General features: G+C 41.1%; 1 protein-coding gene and 2 long non-coding RNA genes across 3 annotated transcripts; all 3 read left to right on the forward strand.

Annotated features, from left to right (window-relative positions):
- Positions 1-13,402: 13,402 nt before the first annotated feature.
- LOC114435446 (basal cell adhesion molecule-like) lies at positions 13,403-20,346 on the forward strand. Its single transcript, XM_028405119.1, has 6 exons — positions 13,403-13,423; positions 13,640-13,672; positions 14,597-14,863; positions 18,847-19,131; positions 19,221-19,388; positions 20,306-20,346. The coding sequence occupies exons 3-6, from the start codon at positions 14,602-14,604 to the stop codon at positions 20,344-20,346; spliced, it is 756 nt and encodes a 251-aa protein (XP_028260920.1). The 5' UTR covers positions 13,403-13,423; positions 13,640-13,672; positions 14,597-14,601.
- A 492-nt stretch (positions 20,347-20,838) lies between these two features.
- On the forward strand, positions 20,839-21,160 carry LOC114436715 (uncharacterized). The gene is made up of 3 exons (XR_003670735.1): positions 20,839-20,862; positions 20,983-20,998; positions 21,091-21,160. It is a non-coding gene; the product is annotated as an uncharacterized LOC114436715 (long non-coding RNA).
- Positions 21,161-21,291: 131 nt separating this feature from the next.
- On the forward strand, positions 21,292-22,078 carry LOC114436699 (uncharacterized). The gene is made up of 4 exons (XR_003670719.1): positions 21,292-21,345; positions 21,434-21,487; positions 21,747-21,818; positions 22,020-22,078. It is a non-coding gene; the product is annotated as an uncharacterized LOC114436699 (long non-coding RNA).

A 22,078-nucleotide genomic window follows, 5' to 3' on the forward strand; every position in this document is an offset into this window, starting at 1 on the left:
TGTGTTTTCTGTTCAATAGTTAAGATGCCACAAAAAGTGGAAGCAAAGTCCTAAAAGCATACGGCTCCTTTAAATAAGCTAAATCAAACACTGTGAACACAGGGTTAAATGATATTTGGTTCTTTCACACAGCCCGTTTAAAGCTGGAGGTCTGCAGGCAGAACCTCAGGATATTGTTGTAGACACTGTGAATAATAAATGATAGATCTGTGAGACAGGACACTGAACTAGACACACTGTGACACTACATCACACTTCTAATTCTGTCTGCATGCTCTCTGAAACCACACGCTGGTGGCAACAGCAGTTTAGTTTGTTCATTCTAAACAAGACAACAGTCACAGAATGTGTACAAGAGTTTGATCCTTCAGTGTTTAAATATATATTTTGCAATATAACCTCCAACAGAGATTCAACATCCACAAACATGTGGATTGATTTGAACAGGTTCCATGAAGGCCTCTGTGATCCTGGAAGAAGGATGGACTGACATATTTTCTGGTGAGAAGATCGCCCTCAGATGTGACATTCAGCGAGTTGAAGGACGTCAGTGGATATATGAATGGACACATGAGAGGTCAAAAATTCCTTCAACATCCAATGAATGCAGAATCAACAGAGCTTCCCCTTCTGTCACTGGAGAATACAGCTGTCGGGGTAGAAGCAACAATTTAACAACAGAGTGGAGTGAAGCCCTCAGATTGACTGTATCAGGTAAGCTGATCATCTTTAATCCATATAAAAGTGCTGAATTAGGTCAAATCTAACCAACAATTTAAGTGCTACTAAATACACACTAAGTATTGTGCTGCATGTCTTCCTGTTTTCACAACAGTGTCTGAAAAGAATGAAGGACAACGATTTGTCTGCAGTAATTCATACTCTATTTATTGTTTGACTCTCTTTCTTCTTATTATTCTTCCGTACGTTTTTTGGCACAGCATATCTTCAGCATACATTGACCGACTTCAGCCATTCAACTATCAAAATGTTCATCTCACATTCCGGGTCAACTTCAAGTTTTTTTCAAAAAATGATAGTTTTTCAAATATTAGGCAATTTCGGTGTCATTTTTAACATGGGAGTCTATGAGAGAGCCCTTCAACGAGGGTCATCTGCCAAATGTATCTCCTACAAATGTCAACCTACAGACTCTATTTTAGTCTTAAAACGCTCATTGAATGCTGCTCTATCAAACCTGTTTTTTCTTCCTCACTGCAGATAGACCTCAGGCCTCACTGAGAGCAGACAAGACAGTCATACCAGCCGGGGGCAGCGTAACACTGAGCTGCTCTGTGGACGTCTCTTCAGGGTGGAAGTACTACTGGTACAGACGTACCTCAGTGTATTCCGGAGCTCAACCAGTAAATGATCAATCGGACACTGTCAGTGTTTCAGGAGGAGGAATCTATCAGTGCAGAGGAGGAAGAGGAGGAAGAGGAGACCAAGAGTTCTTCACATATTACAGCGTTGAAGTCACCATTAAGGAAACTGGTGAGTTTAATAATTAGTTCTGAAATGAAACAACATGAACTTTTCAAATGTTTCATGTGTTTGTCAGTAATGAAGAAAAGAGACATTTTGTTACCAACAGAAACAAAAAAACATTGATTACATGTCAGAAGCTCCTCCTGCTCTGATGATGCTGAAAAATCAGAACATTTTTAGACAGGACTGATCCAAATTGCACCTCAGTTACTTTTGTTGCATTTCTTCCCCTTAAAGTTGGTTTTTGTGGAGTAAACCTGTCTGTCTCTCTTCAGAAGTGGACAGAGGACAATGTTGAGCTGTTGGACTAATGAAAAACAATCACTGGAATTTATTGAATGAAATAAAATGATGTCAACATAAAATGTAATCAGAGTAAATACTGGGACACCAAAGCACAGCACTTTGTTACAGAGTTCAGCTGTTAAAAAGATCAATATGATAAGAAATATTTAAGGTTATTGCAATTTCTGCTGACTAACCGGATGTTTCTATGTGAACAGTTCCCAGAGTCACTCTGCAGCCCAGCTGGCCTCAGATATTCATTGATGAGACGATCACCCTCAGATGTGACATTCAGGAAGTTGAAGGACGTCAGTGGACGTATGAATGGACACATGGGAGATCCAACATTCGTTCAACATCCAATGAATACAGAATCCACAGAGCTTCCTCTGCTGACAGTGGAGAATACAGATGTTGGGGCAGGAAAGAGAATATATACACATTGTGGAGTTTTGCCTTCACATTGACTGTATCAGGTAAGTTTGATTCATTCAGTGTTTTTGCTTTTTCAAATAGTAAAAATAAATATAATAAATTCTGAGAATGAATCTCAGTGAAATGTTACATATATTTAAATATATGTATATATATATATATATACAGTATATAGTATATACTTATATATATATATATATATATATATATATATATATATATATATATATATATATATATATATATACAGTATATATATATACAGTATATACATATATGTATGTATATGTAATATATATATATTTAAAATATATTTGATTTCAGAGGAAACAAGTTTCTGTCTTGGTAATTTCTTGGTGGAGTTAATAATTTAACACTTAATGTTTTTATTCACTGTGTTCTAAACTGAACTGCAGCTAAACCAACAGCTGACCTGACTGCAGACACGTCAGCTGTTCCAGCAGGGGGCAGTGTGACTCTGACCTGCTCTGTGAAACAGTCCTCTGGATGGAAATACTTCTGGTACAGAGATCAGAAATCCTCTGAACCTCTGACCACACAGGAGGCTGTTTCACCTTCAGACCAACAAATCAGAGTCTCAAAGGAAGGAGAGTTCTGGTGCAGAGGAGGAAGAGGAGGAAGAGGAGGAGACCCACTTTACTACACAGAGTACAGCCAATCAGTGAAGATCTACAAACTTGGTGAGTTAGTTTAGTTTATCCACTCTGTTTAGAACGTAAACATCAAGACTGCAGACATTTCTGGATCTGTGCATATCATGGGAAATGACCTCTAGTCATGTCATGTCTAGTAAGATGTCTGCCATGAAGGCGTCGCCTCAGTGTTCAAGATCATTAGCTGTTCTTTCCTGATTTAAAAAATAAAAGATAATCATGAAGCACAGGATTAAATAAACCTGTTGTTTCTTAAGTTCTTTTTGCAGAAGTGTTGGAGAGATATTGTGGTTTTATTGACTAAGATGGACAAGTATTGGTAGTATCAATGTCATGCTCCTGTGTTTTGTCTTATTGTGTAAATCTTTGTTATTGTTAAATCCTTAGTTTGCTATCATCCTGTCATGTTCCTGTGTTTTGTTCTTAGTTCTTGTGTTTCGGTTTTTCTCATTTTCGGTTAAATTCTTAGGTTGTTGTATATTTGCACAGCTTTATCTTCACCTGGTGTTTCCCTGCATGCTTAGTTCTCTATCGTCTCGAGACTATCTCTCCACTCCCTTACATATTCCATATGTACGGGGAATAACCCCCTTCCCGTTAAGGCACGTGGATATTTCTTTTAAGACACACGGGCTTGCTCGGCCACGCCCCGCGGGTAGGATACAACGGACCCACTCAGGAGTGGAATCAGTGATTGTTTGATCTCCACCGTAGTAGTTGCAGTGTGACACTCGGCATTGAGAACAAATAACAGAGTAACTATCTTATATCTGCTGACCTGTGTCAGATAGGGTGCCTGTCCTCTGGGCAGCCTCCTGGGATTGCTGTTTCTCTTCCTTTTATTCTTTCCTGCTGTTGCCTGGTGTATCGCTTGTGGTGCTGTGAGCTAAGACCAGACACGGCTGCTTAACTCGGATAGCCGCGGTGGCTTCCCTGGCATATTGCTGCGGTGCGCAGCTTACGTTCTGGGGTGCCGCCCGGTTGGGTGCTGTCGCCTGTTGTATTGCTCGTGGTGCTGGAGGTGGGGGTAGAGGTGGAGGATGATTACGAGGGGGGAGACAATGTTGACGTGGAAACCATCCTCTCAGAAGACTGTGAGATGGTTTCTGAGCCACTCTCGGCCAGCGGTGCATATGCAGCATAGCGAACGGAGACTGCTTGCTGGAGTTACAGGTGGACCCCTCAGCCATGTTTGGTCCAGAGGCTGTCCGGCTTCTGCACCAGGCGAGGGAGAGCCGCCACTGCGCGCAGATGGTCACAGGTGGCTTCTCTGGATGTGGCAGTGCTCCTAAGAGGAGGAGGGTTGGCTCCCCGCACCACCTCCTGCTCGAGCCCCAAGCTGGGATGTGGGGGATCCTTCACCTGAGCCGGAGGCCTTTCGCCAGCAGCGTAAGGGTCAGCCTAGGCAGCCCGCCAAATCGGCCCCCTCCTTCCTGACTACTCTCAGCTGCCCAGCCAGCCTCCTCCCTCGATGGACTTCAGGGCACCGTGGTTGGCTCTCAGGGTGGATCCATTGGTCGTCTTCTCTATGACCCGTGGCTAAAGCCTGCAGTTTCTTCACAGACCTCCCACGATCTTTTTTTCCCTCCTTCGGTCAGGCCCCCGCCACGCAGAGATCGGAACTCTCTGCTCTCCTGGTGAAGGGGGCTATCAGGGAACTTTCAGGAGGGAACTAGGTTCTTCTCCCGTTACTTTCTAGTTCCCAAGCGGGACGGTGGGGGTCATCCCGTCTTGGACCTCATGGGTTTTGACAAATATCTTCGACCCATGAGGTGACAAGATGCTAACGATTCCTAGGGTGAGCAACCTGCTGCCCTCTCAGTCGACCACCTTCCTGGGTACGGTCCCCGACCCCAGAACAGCATCTGATCTGTTGTTCCGTCTCCACCCTGCCTAGACCATGGCCGCTATCCTTGTCGCCCCACTGTGGTCCCCCATGTAGTGGTTCTCGGTGATTCAGCTTCTGTTGGTGGGACCTCCCTGGGAGCTTCCCCTCCAGAGAGATCTGCTGTCCCAGATGGACGGGCCCCTGTACAATCTGTCCTACTGTTTTTACAGTCTCAGCTTACAGCTGCAATTGCAGTTGCCCGCACTGGCCGCGACGCTCCGAGCGAGGAGGACTGCACCTTGATCAGCCAGTTCTTAAGAGGCGGACGGAGACTCACAGCCCGCAACGCGGTATCTGTGGCCTGGATGTGGTTCTCGGCACCCTCCAACTGCCTCTGTTCGAACCTCTGGGGGACTCCAACCTTAAATGGCTCTCTCTCCAGACTGTCTTTCTGCTGGCTGTAACATCCATCAGACGTGTGGGGGAGCTCCATGTACTGCATGGAGACTGCTGCAGGTTCTCCCCTGATGGCCTGAGCGTGTCTCTCCACCCTAATCCGGCCTTCTTGCCTGAAGTGCTAACGGACTTTCATCTGTCCCAGTCAGTGGAACTACGGTCACTCTCCCTTTCCTCTGACCTGGAAGCCCACCAGTTGTGTTTGTGCCCCATCAGGACTCTAAAGGAGCACACAGGGCGGACATGTGAGATTAGGCGGACAGAAAGGCTGCTTTGCCGCCAGTAGTCGGGGTTGGCCACTGTGTAAGTCCAGGCTGTCCCATTGGATCATGGACACTATCCAGGAGACCTACACCTGCTCAGGGGTACCTATTCCCCCTGGCCTCCAAGCCTACTCCACCCGGGTGGTTGCTGCCTCTTGGGCTGTGTGCGCAGCAGCCACAAGGTCCTCCCGGTCAACCTTTGCCAGGTTCTATCGCCTTAATATGGTGACCAGTCCCTCTGTGGAGGAACGGGTGCTGGGTGTGTCTCCCCAGCAGGTGGTTAGCTGAGTGCAGCGTGGCCGCCCCCTGTTCTTTCTCTTCTCTTTCTTTTCTTTTCTCTTTTCTTATTTCCATGTTGTCTCCCTCTGGCCCTGCGTCTTGCGGGCCTAAGTGGCTGTGCGGCCCGTGTCTCCCTGGTTTGCCCCTAGCCGGTGTGTCTTAAAGAAATATCCACGTACCTCAACGGAAAGGGGGAATATGTATACATTTCATAAATGTTATCGTTTTCTCTGTTATTTACGTTAATAATCACTCTTTCAATGTGACAAAACTCTGCTCTGCTGCTTTAATACTCACAGAAACAAGCATCCTCCTGGTGTGAGCTTTTATAATGAAAGTACATTTACTTTTTGATGGTTAATCCTTCATTTCAATATCTAATGATGTCTATGCATTAAGTCAACAAGGGGAGACAAAAGGTCTCATACTGTCACTTTTCACATTTTGCAGTCTTGCAGAATATGATTTCAAATGTTGTGTGTTTTGACTGTAACAACCGTGAGATATTTGTTAGCATGCTAACCACTTAGCCATGACACTCGTTTAATACCACTAAGATGGGCAAATGAGTCAATGTAGTGTCTCATCCACCCTCAGTCAACATGAGAGAAAGAAGCAGCAGATACCATTAGCTGGATAAGCTTTGTGACATAGGCTGTGCCAGGAAATATGTCCTCTGGGTCCTCCTGCACCTCATTGGCTGCTGCCTAAATAAGTTTTTCATCTTATTGTTGACCTAAACGTGGCTCGGTGACAGTATCTGGAACATCAGCTCAGTGCAGAGAGGCTACCTCTGGTGGCTGCTCATTCTAACTTACTTCTCATTGTTGATGTTTGTTCCATGCTGCTAAGTATAAAGTTACTTTCTATATTGTTGTTTTTTGTTTGTTTACAGGGGTTAGCGCTGTGTTTTTTGTCTGGCTGGTAATTGGATTTCTGATTATTCCGCTGCCATTCTTTCTGTTTTACTACAAACATAAATCTAAAGGTAACAAAAAATCTCAGTCTCAATCAGTGCTCAGATAAAGTATTTGATATAAAAGTAACAAGGTCTTCTTTTTGTTACAGATCTGTGTTGTACAAGGTTGGGACTACACTCTACTTTTCATTTTCTACATAGACAACATTCACATTTCTACCTCATTAATAATCGTGGTATTGTTTTAGGCATGCGCAACCTGAGACAGACCACCAGTATGAAAACCAACAGCCTGTGTACTCCTCTCTTCTGCACGGTCAGTGTGACACTGCTTCACTGCTCATCCCGGTCAGATAATTCAATTGTATCTGCCTTGTAGGTGATGAGTCTGTCTATGAGATGATAACAAGGAGAAGCCCTGAAGATGCTGGAAGAGGTAAGAGCTTTTTTAAACTGTCGATAAAGCAGATTTTAAGTCATTCTATTAATTCATAACATTCACCTTTCAGATGGACCATCAGAGGAATACAGCAACATCCCGTCTCCATCAGCACAAATCCAAGCTCCTAACAAAGAGAGTGAGGAGATGTTACTGTAGTGCAGATTGGGAAGGAGGTCTCAGATTCACTGTTTGTGGTGGTGCAAAAAAACAAAAACAGGTTGTAGACAGACAGTAAGAAGTCTAAAGGTAACACTGTGGAAATCATCGCTTTAAGAGGAACCATCAGCTGAGCTGTGAACACTGAGACCGATCTCTATGGTGTCCTCTAAGCTTCTTATAGCTACAGATGATGTTAACATCAGTTGTTTCTGTGTCAAAATGTTTTATTGCATAAAATGTTTGCTACCTCCGCTGCATTTTAAATGAATCTTCCATTGCTGCATTTTCACCCTGTGTGTTTTAACCATCTTATATTGCTTCATGGTTTGCTGAGCTCAAATGTGTATGTATGAGGCATACTTTAAATAATATTCCTGATTCAGTAGCCGTAAAGTTTTTATCCTTTTTTACTTTAATGTAAAACATCTAAGTCTATGTACACATTTGTGGGTTTACTAAGTGTTCTGTCCTGGTATTTTGTCCTTGCAGTGAGAATCAGTTCAGAGCTAGAAAGATACCTAACAAGTCCTCCAATAAAAAAACTAGCTGTGACTTTTTTGTCGTTGGTCATGTGGATATTGCCTCACATCACTTGCAAAAGTACAGATGGACTCTCTGACGTAAATGTGGATATCATACAAGAGCACAACCAGACGAGCAGCCCGAGACGTTCAATAGGCTCAGAGCAAAGTCAGAAAGTGGACACTGTCTGCAGCATTTTACACATGCTGAATCTAAATGTCAGCAGTGAAGCCACAGCACCACCCACAGGACAAACCAGTATTACAAGTAAAGGACATGAAGTCCAACATGAAGTTTTTATTGTGTCGTTCTGTTCTTTCATAGACTTTATTTTGTGGTCTTTGAAACTTTTTGTAAATAAAATGGTTCTTATTAAATATAATTTCTTCTTTACTTCTCATTGGATCTAAGGGCTGTATTTAACAAAGATTAATCACAGTTCACACAGATATTCCAACATGACTTGCAGACAAAGCAGCCTGAGGTTAAAATATTGTTTTAGTATGTAATATAGAACATTTGTCAATCTTTCCACAAAGGCCTCACAGTAGTGCTACTTACTACATCCTATTCAATCTTCAAGAATTCAGTATACTGTGAAATACTTAGAGATTAATCTGCTGCTGTAGGTTGAATCAGCTCTCTGTGAATCATTTGGTAAACGCTTAAATGTAACACATGCGTATTTTTTAAGGAAAAGTTACACAGTTTGGTTTATGTATTTAGATTGTTTACACAGTGTTTTTGTGATCAAAACAGCTACTTAGGTGGTAGTTCTTAGCATACATGGCCACAAGAGGGTGTCAGACAACAAGAACATGCTTTTGAAGACATAGTTGAGCAAAAGTTATCAAAAACACGGATCGATGTTACACCATGTGGGTGGGGACAAGTTTTCAGGGATTTCCTGATGTGATGTTCCTTCTTCTTCCCCTCTGAGCTGGCCAGGAAATCCCTGAAAACCTGTGGCTACCCCAATTGGGCACTCATCAAAGCCACAAAAACAAGACCCACTAACAACAAGAAGAAGGACAATAACCGACGGAGAAAAAACATCTTCATTCCATATGTGTCAGGAGTATCAGAGAAACTCTGTAGGATCTTCAATAATCATGACATCATTCAAACCGATTCAAACACTGAGACACAAACTGGTTCACCCAAAGGATAAAACTCCCAGGGAGAAACACAGCAAGGTGCAGTGAGGAATGCTCTGATCTGTACATTGGAGAAACTAAACAACCACTCAACAGAAGAATGGCTCAGCACAGGAGAGCCACCTCCTCAGGACAAGACTCAGCTGTTCACCTCCACCTCAAAGAGAAAGGACACTCCTTTGAGGACAACAATATCTAATCTATGTTAAGCTGGAAAAACCTTCCCTTAACAGAGGTGGTGGCCTCAGACATCATCTTTCTACCACATACAATGCAGTGATTCCATCCATTCCCAGGAAGTTTGCACATACTCACAGCAAGAACAAAGGGCTGTCAATCAGTCCCTCTCCGGCAGTCTCATAGTCATTAGCCAGTTGTTAGACACACCTGGCCCAGTCAGCCAGATCATCACAGGTAATAATAGAAAAATTTCGTGCTATTGTTTGTAAGTTTTAACCAGTGGTCTGCAACCACATATAAACCATGTTTCCCCACCAAACAGATAGAACTGATGAAGCTGCTTGGATGAGCAGCGAAACGTCTTAAAGAAAACTCTACAAGTCCAGACGTCTTGCTTCAGAAGGTGAATGTGAATACCTGTGCTGTGTCTCTGTCCGAGGTGCTGACTGTGGAGCTGGCAGCAGTGCTGGAGCTGTCCGAGGTGCTGACTGTGGAGCCGGCAGCAGTGCTGGAGCTGTCCGAGGTGCTGACTGTAGTGTCTGCTGCTCGTGGGGAATGCTCAGCCTGTGTCAGATCTTCTTATTTAATTTCAGATTCATTACTTTGCGTCTGTCTGCTGGGACATACAAAATACAAATACAAGTTAACACTTCAGAAGTTAAAGAAGAGTGACTTTAAACCACAAAATAAAATATATCAGGGCTGAACAACATGGTTCAGCAGCTACTTGCTGCTTCCCAGTTCCAATAAATCTATAGCACTTAGACATGGCTGTGTGCACGCATTGATATGCTCCTAAGCTACAGTCCCTGTGCCACCTACTGGCCGGAGAACTTCTCTTTTGTATATGTGTGTTTTGGTGTTCTCTTCTGGCCTGCAGACCACAGCTCATGCCGGTAGTGGGGGGAGAGAGGCCGTGGGACAACACACAGCACCTGGAAAAGCTAACAGCACGTAGGTACTTTTATATGCCAGTAATACCTGAAGAAAGCTCATTCATCTGGGTCTTTTAACAGGGAAGAAGCAGAAACCAGTGGAGAGCTGTGTTTATTCAGACGTGAAGATAAGATCATCTGCAGGTACACGGCGTTACAACTGTTAATAAAGTATATTTGTGTTTTTATTCTCCCTGCTGTGAAGTCACTTTTCAATACTGCCACATGTTTATATTCACAGGACAACCAGCCCCTGCTGCTGCAGCTGTTGGAGCTGTTTATGCTGAAGTCAAACGAAGGACAGGACTTTGTGCATCAACAACACAGCATGCATGTTTAGATTTGTCAGTGTAACAGTTCACTTGTACAGATTGTTGACCCTGCATCTCTGTCTTCATTTCTTTTCCAGATCAATGAAGAGTTCAGGATCAATGAAACCAGCAGGATGGATGACAAAAATTCTCCTAATTTAATATCACATCATGAACAAAATACAGATTTTAACACACATTTATTCTCCTGTTTATAATGTGAATATCCCCATTGTAAGTTGATATACTTTACAAAACGCAGCAGTTTGCGGTAGTTCATCTTCATACAGGTTTATGTGTAATTATAGTAATTTGTTGTGTTTCTATGTATGATGTTACATTAATGTTTAATTGTTGATAAACTCTGAAGCTGCAAGCTTACAACAGACCAGACATTGTACAAAAGAATGTGATGAAACCTCAGAGACACCCTTAACCCTTTAACCTGTGGCTCCCCCTGCTGCTCTGCAGGGGTGACTGCACTGGTTCCAAAAAGAGGTCGGAGAGAGTGGACTTGTGATTTTAATACGTTTTATTAAATGAATTCACTTAATAAACGTTTGAACATAATAACATAATCTATACTGTTGTCATGACGAGAGACAAAAAAACTTTGGGTGCTGTTTTAGTTGTTTTGTTGCTTCTGTGGTCAATTGTGTGTCTATAATTTTTCCAGTTTAACTTCTGAAGTGTTAACTTGATATTTTTGTTTTGACTAGTTATAAATAAGCAATTTACATAAATTATGTAATTTCAGGAAATCAGGAGATGTGCATAAGTGGCTTCATGTCAGAGCAGCTCTAACCACTTCTTCTGCTTGTTGACAGAAAGATGAAACGTCCTAAAAAGTCAAGCCACAGTCTGACAGACCACAAGAGGAAGTGGAAGTTGTTGCTCTCCACACAGAGGTGAGTCGTTGGTCAACTATGTCACCAGGGTAACGTCACATATAGTTGTGTTGCTTCTTGGAGTCTGCATCCCTGGTATGTACACCTATGTTTATATATATATATATATATACCTAGTGAGTTCAGAAAGCAGAGGTCTTATGTCTTTATTAACATGTAAAATAGTGTTTTAATGTCATAGTCAGGAGGTTCCAATCTTTATTTTAGTGTTCAGCACACTTTTCTATGGACATACTGAAGGTTACATTTATTTCCTGTTCATACATATTACCATTAGTCAGGTCATATATGATCATATATTTACTGAGGAGTTTGTTGGTGACATTTGATGTTATAAATAAAGACTTTGCTTAAACCGGCTCAGTTCAAAACAGTGGAAAAAGTATTCTTTAACAATAAAAATGTCTAATTACTAAAAATTACTATCCAGGCATATCCACAAGCTCCTACTGCAATACATACATTTGTAGAATCAACTGACCAACCAATCAATCAGTCTTAACTAAAATATATGCACATCACACACCCTGGTTACACTCATCATGTAATTAAGACACTGTGTCCTATTTCACCACTAGATGTCACTGAAACGAAGCATTGAATGAATGAACCCATACTCGACACAATTGATGGTGGTTCATTACGGCTTCATTGATTCATTTGGACATCACTATCATGGGTTCGCTCCTATAAAAATCACAGGCGTAGTCGCAAATAGGTGTTTTTCCCCTTTTATTTTACCAGTCTCCAAATTGCAGTATAAAGTGATAAAAAAACAATAACAGAAAAATAATAATAATACTTAAAGTTGTAATTTGAGTTCTTCAATAACTCACAAAATAATGACAATCTCATTTACCTCCAGGAGCTGTTACCTGCCTTGTAACCATCGTCAGAGTCTCCCAGAGGAGCCACAGCACCCTCTGTTAACCCACTTGCCCCTCCCACTGGGCTGGATTATTTTGACTTGATACTTCTTTTACACAGGTAAGTATTTTATACCTCCCAAACACACATAGAAACCATGCAAACAATATTTCTGTTCACAGAAATAGTAATTCCCACATTTACTCAGTTATATTATATTTAAAGGGCAGAGAAACGCCGGCACGCTTTGCCTGCCCACTTCCTCGTCAGGACGTCACAGCTTGACACCGCGTCGCGCCCGTGAGCGGTGCGCAGTGTAAGTATATGTGTATGGAGTTATGAGTAAAGCCACCAAGTGTGCACCCTTGATTGCTGCAGATATTACGGTAAATACTGGCGAAGTTTTAGAGAAGGAAAATATGTAGACGGAGCATGAGTGAGTAATTAACTGCTGTTCTAAAAACAGCGGCACACTGCTGCGGTGTTGACAGACAGCAGGCTTATCTGTGCTATCTGTGCACTAGACTCCTTGGTGAGACTCTGCAGTTAGCTTGTTATCTAGCTAGCAATGTATAGATGATGTATCACAGAAACATTCACCCCATCACAGCGAATCTTTTATTGGCAGCTACTGCTAACTCAGCACAATCAATAAATCAATGAAAGTGGTGAATTTTCCCTTTAATTCAGACGTTCTGTGCAATAAAGTATTCTAAACATGAACAGTATAGAGATCTGTTACAGTGTGTGTTGTATATACACACATTGTCCTCTGATGGTGTTACTCTTGTTGCTGTGAAACAAACATTTGATTCCACCTTTCAGTCATTTCCTGAGTCTGAGGTCACAGCCACAAATAAACAGCATTCTGCCACAAAGTGAGGACATGTATAGATTCTACACTCTGGATAAATGATGCTTTTTATTTATTGTACTGCAAAGTTTTATTGTAACAACAAGATGTAGAATGCTTCAATTCAACAGTCTGATGTTTTATGCATGTGCAGTGTTTAAAGTACAATAACATTTATAGGGACCAGACTAAACCTTGCAGAGAAACATGTTCATATGTGTGAAGAGGACAGGAAATATAACCATGTGAAACTGCTGTGGGCAGAGCTGCTGTCTAAAGTTGGTTAAAAGGGAAGGAAGAGTCTATACTCAGAAGGTGATGTAGGTGAAATGTTCTGATCACACCTTTTAAAGAAACGTCACTTCTGCCTTCAGCATTATAATTATGAATAGATAGAACTTTGTTCAGTTGTGCTGGATGTGAGGATGGGGCACACTTTGCTCTGTGTGCTGGACTTATTCTGTAAGTACATTTCTGACTTGTTGTTTCTGAAGAGTGTTTCTGAGCAGACTGGTGTCTTTATGAACGTCGGCTGCTGATATGTCTCTGTTTTACACTGAAGTGCTGCTGGATTTGGCTCCACACATCTACATTGTGTATATATAGTGTTTTAATGTTGTGATTGATCACTTTCTTTTGGTTTGATGATGTCTGATGAGGTTTTAATCTTTATTTCAGTGTTCAGCACACTCCTCTACGGACACACTGAAGGTGACAAATTATACTTTGTCTTTATTTTTTCTCTTCATTTGTATATTACACAAAGTATTTATCTCCTGTTTATCAACTTCTCAGTGTTTATATTATGTTGTATGTTAGATCATTAGTGCTGAAAAGGATATGACTACATTACAGGGACCAATGTGTTGTAAACATATTTTAACTCAAGAGTTTATGGACTTTAGTGTTCATCTCAATAGATCATAACTTGAAGCACGCTAATGAGACTAATAAATCAACCGTTAATGCTCATTGAGACAATACTGAACCAGTCCCAGGTACAGACATTTACAACGGTTTACATTGCAAATTATTTCTCTCTCTGTGTATTATTGTGTGAGCTGACAAGCAGTGTGTCTTTTATGTATTTTTTGTTCTTACCTTAAAGTCTTTAAAGCTGCAGGTCTGCAGGCAGAACCTCAGGATATTGTTGTAGTCACTGTGAATAATAAATGATAGATCTGTGAGACAGGACACTGAACTAGACACACTGTGACACTACATCACACTTCTAATTCTGTCTGCATGCTCTCTGAAACCACATTGAAGTTTTGTTTGTTTGTTGTAAACAAGACAACAGCTTTAGTAGAATGTACAGCATAGTCTCAGTGTGAAAGAGGATGTTGTTTAATGTGGAAGGTTGATTTGGAAAAAAAAATAATTCTCTTAACTTTATAAGAAAAACATTACATCAGACATCTGTCTGCCTCAGCTAATCTCACTCTTGTTCATTTTGTCAGTATTGAGAGTTAATCCAGACTATGATGCTGACTGCATGGTGACAGTGGTTACTTTAAGATGTACCACAGCACAACATGCATTCACATAATTATCATTGAGTTTAGTACTAAAACAAATAACATGTTTGTGTTTAATCTCTTTTGTATTCTAACTGGGTGTTTTTGATTTGAACAGGTTCCATGAAGGCCTCTGTGATCCTGGAAGAAGGCTGGACTCAGATATTCTCTGGTGAGACGATCACCCTCAGATGTGACATTCAGGGAGCTGAAGGAACTCAGTGGACGTATCAATGGAAACCAGACAAGTTCAACATTTATCCCACATCCAACAAAATCAGGATCAAAGTTACTGAGTCTGACAGTGGAGAATACAGATGTCTGGGTAGAAGGGACACATTTTCCTCAACAGAGTGGAGTGAAGCACTCAGATTGACTGTATCAGGTAACTGTTCACCTTTCATCCAAATCAAAGTGCTGAATTAGACATAATCTAAAGAACAACAGTTAAAGTTCTACTGAAACATACATCACCTCATGTGGTACATATCTTCATGTTTTCACAACAATGTGTCCGAAAAGATTTTCCTGCAGTAATTCAGCCAACAATTAACTTGTTTTATTTTTCTATACAAACCTCACAGCAGATAAACCTGTGGCCTCACTGAGAGCAGACAAGAAGGTCATACCAGTAGGGGGCAGCATAACACTGACCTGCTCTGTGGACGTCTCTTCAGGGTGGAAGTACTACTGGATCAGACGTACCTCAGTGTATTCTGTAGGTCAACCAATAAATGATCAATCAGACACTGTCAGTGTTTCAGAAGGAGGAATCTATCAGTGCTATGGAGGAAGAGGAGGAAGAGGAGGAGACCCAGTGTTCTACACAGAAGGCAGCAGTGAAGTCACCATTAAGGAAACTGGTGAGTTTAATAATTAGTTCTGAAATGAAACAACATGAACTTTTCAAATGTTTCATGTGTTTGTCAGTAATGAAGAAAAGAGACATTTTGTTACCAACAGAAACAAAACAACATTGATTACATGTCAGAAGCTCCTCCTGCTCTGATGATGCTGAAAAATCAGAACTTTACTTTCTTCATTTTAGACAGGACTGATCCAAATTGCACCTCAGTTATATTAATGTTGCTTGTTACTGTGTTAATACTTCCTCTTCCTCAGCACCACTGAGCTCCATGTTTTAAATCAGAAGCTTTTGTTGCATTTCTTCCCCTTAAAGTTGGTTTTTGTGGAGTAAACCTGTCTGTCTCTCTTCAGAAGTGGACAGAGGAATATTAACAATGTTGAGCTGTTGGACTAATGAAAAACAATCACTGGAATTTATTGAATGAAATAAAATGATGTCAACATAAAATGTAATCAGAGTAAATACTGGGACACCAAACCACAGCACTTTGTTACAGAGTTCAGCTGTTAAAAAGATCAATATGATGAGAAATATTTAAGGTTATCACACTTTCTGCTGACTGACTGGATGTTTCTATGTGAACAGTTCCCAGAGTCACTCTGCAGCACAGCTGGCCTCAGATATTCATTGGTGAGACGATCACCCTCAGATGTGACATTCAGGGAGTTGAAGGACGTCAGTGGACGTATGAATGGACACATGAGAGGTCCAACATTCCTTCAACATCCAATGAATACAGAATCAACAGAGCTTCCTCTGCTGACAGAGGAGAATACAGATGTTGGAGCAGGAAAGAGAATTTATACACATTGTGGAGTTATGCCTTCACATTGACTGTATCAGGTAAGATGGACATCTTTTATCCAGAATAAAGGGTCATGTTATGTAATGTTTTCATGTAAATATAACTAAAACCAACCAAACGATTTTAATCCAGTAAAACATCTCACAGTGTCAAAGAATATCAGAGTAACTTAGTGTTCTGCACAGTTCCAGTTCCTTCTCTTCACTTAAGTGATTGAAGTTTCATGACAATATCAGTGTTTACAAACCTTCCTTTTTGGTTCCTGTTTGTAATGAATCTTTGCTGGAACTGATTTTATTCATGACTCATTAAAGGGTCATGATGTAACAGATTTTCTTTACTCATTCATACTCTAATTTTTCTCTACAAACCTCACAGCAGATAAACCTGTGGCCTCACTGAGAGCAGACAAGACAGTCATACCAGCAGGGGGCAGCGTAGCACTGACCTGCTCTGTGGACGTGTCTTCAGGGTGGAAGTACTACTGGTACAGACGTACCTCAGAGTCTTCTGAAGCTCAGATAATAAAAAGTGAAGCATCAAGTAAGACTGTCAGTGTTTCAGAAGGAGGCATCTATCAGTGCAGAGGAGGAAGAGGAGGGAGAGGAGGAGACCATGTTTACTACACAGAGTACAGTGGTGCTGTCACAGTGGAGAAAAGAGGTGAATGAAGGGTCTTTGTTCTGAAATAAAATCACTTCCATTCATAATGAACATCACTGTAACTCCTGATAATGATGTGTTTTTATCTGTTGGTTAAATTCTTGTTTTTATCCACATTGTGTGTTTGTTGGAAACAGTTTCCCATAAAGCTGTGATCACACAGCAGCCCAGCTGGACTCAGATATTCAGAGGAGAGAAGATAACTCTGAGATGTCAGATCCAGAATGGAGGAGACACTGAGTGGGAGTTTGAATGGAGAACAGGCAGCTCACAACAAATTCAAAGACACGGTGAACTCTGGGTTATCACTGCATCTGATTCCAGTCGTGGACAGTACTGGTGCAGAGGTAAACAGAGAGTGGACAAGTTCTCCTCAACAGAGTGGAGTAATGCTTTCACCTTAGCTGTATCTGCCAGTAAGTAATATCATATTTCATCTAAGAGATCATAAAAGTTTCCTTAAAAACTTTCCTTTTTGCTTTTTTTGTTTCCTTTTGTAATTAATTGTTTCAAAATGAGTTTATAACGGTTAAAAGACATGGTGAAATTTTACAAAATAAACCTGTATTGACTGTCATTGTAACAAATTGTCATAGTTATAGTCATAATCAAAAGTGATTTTTTTTCAGTAATTCTCATCCTAACATAATCTTTTAACTAGCTTTGTTTTTCCCTGCAAACCTCACAGCAGATAAACCTCGGGCCTCACTGAGAGCAGACAAGACAGTCATACCAGCAGGGGGCAGCGTAACACTGACCTGCTCTGTGGACGTCTCTTCAGGGTGGAAGTACTACTGGATCAGACATGGCTCAGTGTATTATAGAGCTCAATCAGTAAATGATCAATCAGACACTGTCAGTGTTTCAGTGTTTCAGAAGGAGGAATCTATCAGTGCATTGGAGGAAGAGGAGTCCCAGTGTTCTTCACATATATCAGCAGTGAAGTCACCATTAAGGAAACTGGTGAGTTTAATACATAGTTCTGAAATGAAACAACATGAACTTTTCAAATGTTTCATGTGTTTGTCAGTAATGAAGAAAAGAGACATTTTGTTACCAACAGAAACAAAAAACATTGATTACATGTCAGAAGCTCCTCCTGCTCTGATGATGCTGAAAAATCAGAACTTTACTTTCTTCATTTTTAGACAGGACTGATCCAAATTGCACCTCAGTTATATTAATGTTGCTTGTTACTGTGTTAATACTTCCTCTTCTTCAGCACCACTGAGCTCCATGTTTTAAATCAGAAGCTTTTGTTGCATTTCTTCCCCTTAAAGTTGGTTTTTGTGGAGTAAACCTGTCTGTCTCTCTTCAGAAGTGGACAGAGGAATATTAACAATGTTGAGCTGTTGGACTAATGAAAAACAATCACTGGAATTTATTGAATGAAATAAAATGATGTCAGCATAAAATGTAATCAGAGTAAATACTGGGACACCAAAGCACAGCACTTTGTTACAGAGTTCAGCTGTTAAAAAGATCAATATGATAAGAAATATTTAAGGTTATCACACTTTCTGCTGACTGACTGGATGTTTCTATGTGAACAGTTCCCAGAGTCACTCTGCAGCACAGCTGGCCTCAGATATTCATTGATGAGACGATCACCCTCAGATGTGACATTCAGGGAGTTGAAGGACGTCAGTGGACGTATGAATGGACACATGAGAGGTCCAACATTCCTTCAACATCCAATGAATACAGAATCAACAGAGCTTCCTCTGCTGACAGTGGAGAATACAGATGTTGGAGCAGGAAAGAGAATTTATACACATTGTGGAGTTATGCCTTCACATTGACTGTATCAGGTAAGATCGACATCTTTTATCCAGAATAAAGGGTCATGTTCTGTAATGATTTCATGTAAATATAACTAAAACCAACAAAATGATTTTAATCCAGTAAATCCATTATTCTTTACTGGAGGTGAATTCATTTATATTTGGAGATCATGATGTAACAGATTTTCTTTACTCATTCATACTCTAATTTTTAACTTATTTTATTTGTCTTATAAACTTAACTGCAGATAAACCTCAGGCCTCACTGAATGCAGACAAGACGGTCCTACCAGCAGGGGGCAGTGTGACTCTGACCTGCTCTGTGAAACAGTCCTCTGGATGGAAATACTTCTGGTACAGAGATCAGAAATCCTCTGAACCTCTGACCACACAGGAGGCTGTTTCACTTTCAGACCAACAAATCAGAGTCTCAAAGGAAGGAGAGTACTGGTGCAGAGGAGGAAGAGGAGGAAGAGGAGGAGACCCACTTTACTACACAGAGTGCAGCCAATCAGTGAAGATCAACACACTTGGTGAGTTGTATGTAACACACAATGTCTGCTGTGATCTTGTATCAGGATGAATCAAATATGAACAGATATGAACTTGTTGTGTTTCAAAGCTTCAATCAGACCTGTTGTGACTCTGCAACCTAACTGGACTCAGATATATGAAGGAGAGAAGATCAGTGTCAGATGTGAGATCCAAGGAGGAGACACTGAGTGGGGTTATGAATGGAAAGCACCAGACTCCAACAAACCTTCAAATCAGAATGAGTACAGGATTAGTTCTGCTTCTTCATCACACAGTGGAGCCTACAGCTGTAAGGGCTACATGAACAATGAACATACAACAACAGAGTGGAGTGATCCAGTCAGACTGACAGTATCTGGCAGTAAGTGTTATTTTATTGATAAAACTCTAAATCTGCATTCTGACAGTCTGTTTTAACATCATCTCTTTCCAACAGTTAAACCCCGACCTGTCCTCACTGTGTCTCCATCATGGCTGAGTCCTGGAGCCTCAGTAACTCTGAGCTGTGAGGTTGAACATCCACCTGCAGGATGGAGGTTCTACTGGTATAAAGCTGTTCCTGGTCTGTCGAAGAACTCTTGGTCTTACAGCTATGAGCTGCTGCCTGGTAGCACTGATGGGACTGCACAGGATTCCTACATCATTCATGGACAGACACACACAGCAGCATATGTGTGCAGAGCTGGAAGAGGAGACCCAGAGTATCACTCTGATTACAGTGACCCAAAGTTTGTCTGGTCTGCAGGTCAGTTTGATTCTGTCCTCTCAGTAAGAAGAATTTATTCTGTCACTGTGATTCCTCTGTTTATTGAGAGAATCAGAATGAGCTGGTTGTGTGTCATTTTTTCATCGTGTCATTTTTGTGTTCTTACTTTGTTCCTTTGACATGTTTTGTTTTTCAGGTTTTCATCCAGCAGCGTCTCTCACAGTGAATCCTGACAGAGTCCAACACTTCACCTCTGAGTCTGTCTCACTGACCTGTGAGGGAAACTCTACTGAGTGGAGAGTGAGGAAGTTCTCTGATGAAGGACGTCTGTCATCCTGTTCTAACTGGGGAACAATGACTGGATCCACATGTAACAGCAACACATCACAGTCTGATACTGGTGTGTACTGGTGTGAGTCTGCATCAGGAGAGTTCAGCAACACAGTCAACATCTCTGTACATGGTAGGTGAGTTCTTACTATACACTAACCTCCACCTCACTGACTGATCTCTGACTGACGTCCTCTGACTGTCTCACAGATACAGACATTGTCCTGGAGAGTCCTGTCAATACTGTGACTGAAGGAGACTCTGTTATTCTTGGCTGCAGACTGAGAGGACAAAACAAACTTTCCAATGTGTTTTTCTATCAAAATGACAAACTTGTTCAAAGTGATACCAGAGGGGAGCTGAAGATCTCTGCAGTGTCAGAGTCACATGAAGGTTTCTACAGGTGTGAACATTCAGGAAAGAAGTCACCTCAGAGCTGGATGTCAGTTAAAGGTGAGCAAAGATGTTTGATGCTCCTTTTTTGGTATATTACGGTAATGTTGTTTTGATTATTGTCTGTACTAATGACACCAAGTCCAATATAAGTGTATTAATGTATGTTTATTATTTCTAATAGTTGTATCCAGACCTGAAAGCTCCTCATCCTCAGTGCCATTAATTGTTGGACTGCTGTGTGGAATCATATTATTCTTTGTCATTGTGCTCTTACTGTATCACTACAGACAGTCCAAAGGTGAGACCTTTTTCTTCTGATGCATCATTTATTTACTATAAACTTTAAATGTGACACAGAATGACAGCGGAATATTTTTACATTATAAAACCATGTAACAACAAATGTCTTTTTTCACAGATTCCTGCTTTATCAGGTTAGTGCAGCACTCATCTCTAAACTTTTCTTCAACATGCATCAGTGCTTTCATGTTTCTGTATTAAATGTACTGTATGTGTTATTTTACAGGCTGTTCCAGTCAGAGAGCAGCAGTCAGGGCTCCAACAGAAATCAGGAAGTCAGTACGAATGAACACTGCTCTGCTCTCAATGGTCAGCACTTATTACATACTAATGTGGACTTTTGTTTAACTTTTCTTCATTCAGCTCACATTAAGGTTTGGAATAAAATTGTATAAATATAGATGTGTGTATATTACAGAAGCAAGTGGACCCCAAGATGTCACATACTCTGTAATTGAGCTGAAGAAGTTTAGAAAGAAGAGTGAGTACTCCAAATACATGCAGTGTAGAAAATGAGATGATAGTTAAGAAAGATGTTGTTTTTTTATTGTCAAATATTGTCTCAACAGAGAGGACACATGAGGAAGAGGAGGGGTGTGTTTACTCTGAAGTGAAGACAGCAGGTACAGTCGCCTACAACAGTCATGTTTGTGTTGAAATGTGTCGTCATAGCACCACACTGCAGGTAATTATTGGGTCAGCATGCTGTTAGTTACATCATATCACCAGTAGATGGCAGCAGAGAGTCAAATCTTCTACATGGTCTGTGTGAGGTTCGGGTGTTCCTAAAAGTTTGAGATGGAATAATCCCGTGCTGCAGACAGATATAACATGAAGCTGAACTGTTCATGTTCTCACACATTACGTGTGCTCCACCATCAGCTCCTGCTGCAGATAATCTGCTGTATTCTCAGATCATCCACCACAAGAAAGGAAAGGCCAAGAATAAAACAGGTACAGTAAAGTCTGCATTCAGCTGCCATTGTTGTTATTGTGCAGTATTTACATGTATGTATCCACAGTTTACGTCATGTTTAAAGACTTAAAGCCGTGACACACAGTCAGTCTTTGTATAAATGGACACTGCTGGTTAAGAACAACATGATGTTGAATGATCAGATTACAGTTCTAAATGAATCAGGCCTCCATTCACAGGAACATCAGCTCCTGCAGCTGCTGATGCAGCAGTTTATTCTGAAATCAGAGCAGGAGCA

The sequence above is a fragment of the Parambassis ranga genome, chromosome 5, assembly GCF_900634625.1.
Source record: "Parambassis ranga chromosome 5, fParRan2.1, whole genome shotgun sequence".
Classification (NCBI taxonomy): domain Eukaryota; kingdom Metazoa; phylum Chordata; class Actinopteri; family Ambassidae; genus Parambassis; species Parambassis ranga.

Excerpts from the sequence above, each read along its gene's own strand:
- LOC114435446 (XM_028405119.1), top strand. The coding sequence starts at position 14,602 with ATGAAGGCCTCTGTGATCCTGGAAGAAGGCTGGACTCAGATATTCTCT. Across the intron at positions 14,864-18,846 it reads ACTCAGATTGACTGTATCAG|ATAAACCTCAGGCCTCACTG; the intron begins GTAACTGTTCAC and ends ACTTAACTGCAG. Across the intron at positions 19,389-20,305 it reads GAATGAGTACAGGATTAGTT|GTGAGTTCTTACTATACACT; the intron begins CTGCTTCTTCAT and ends TGTACATGGTAG.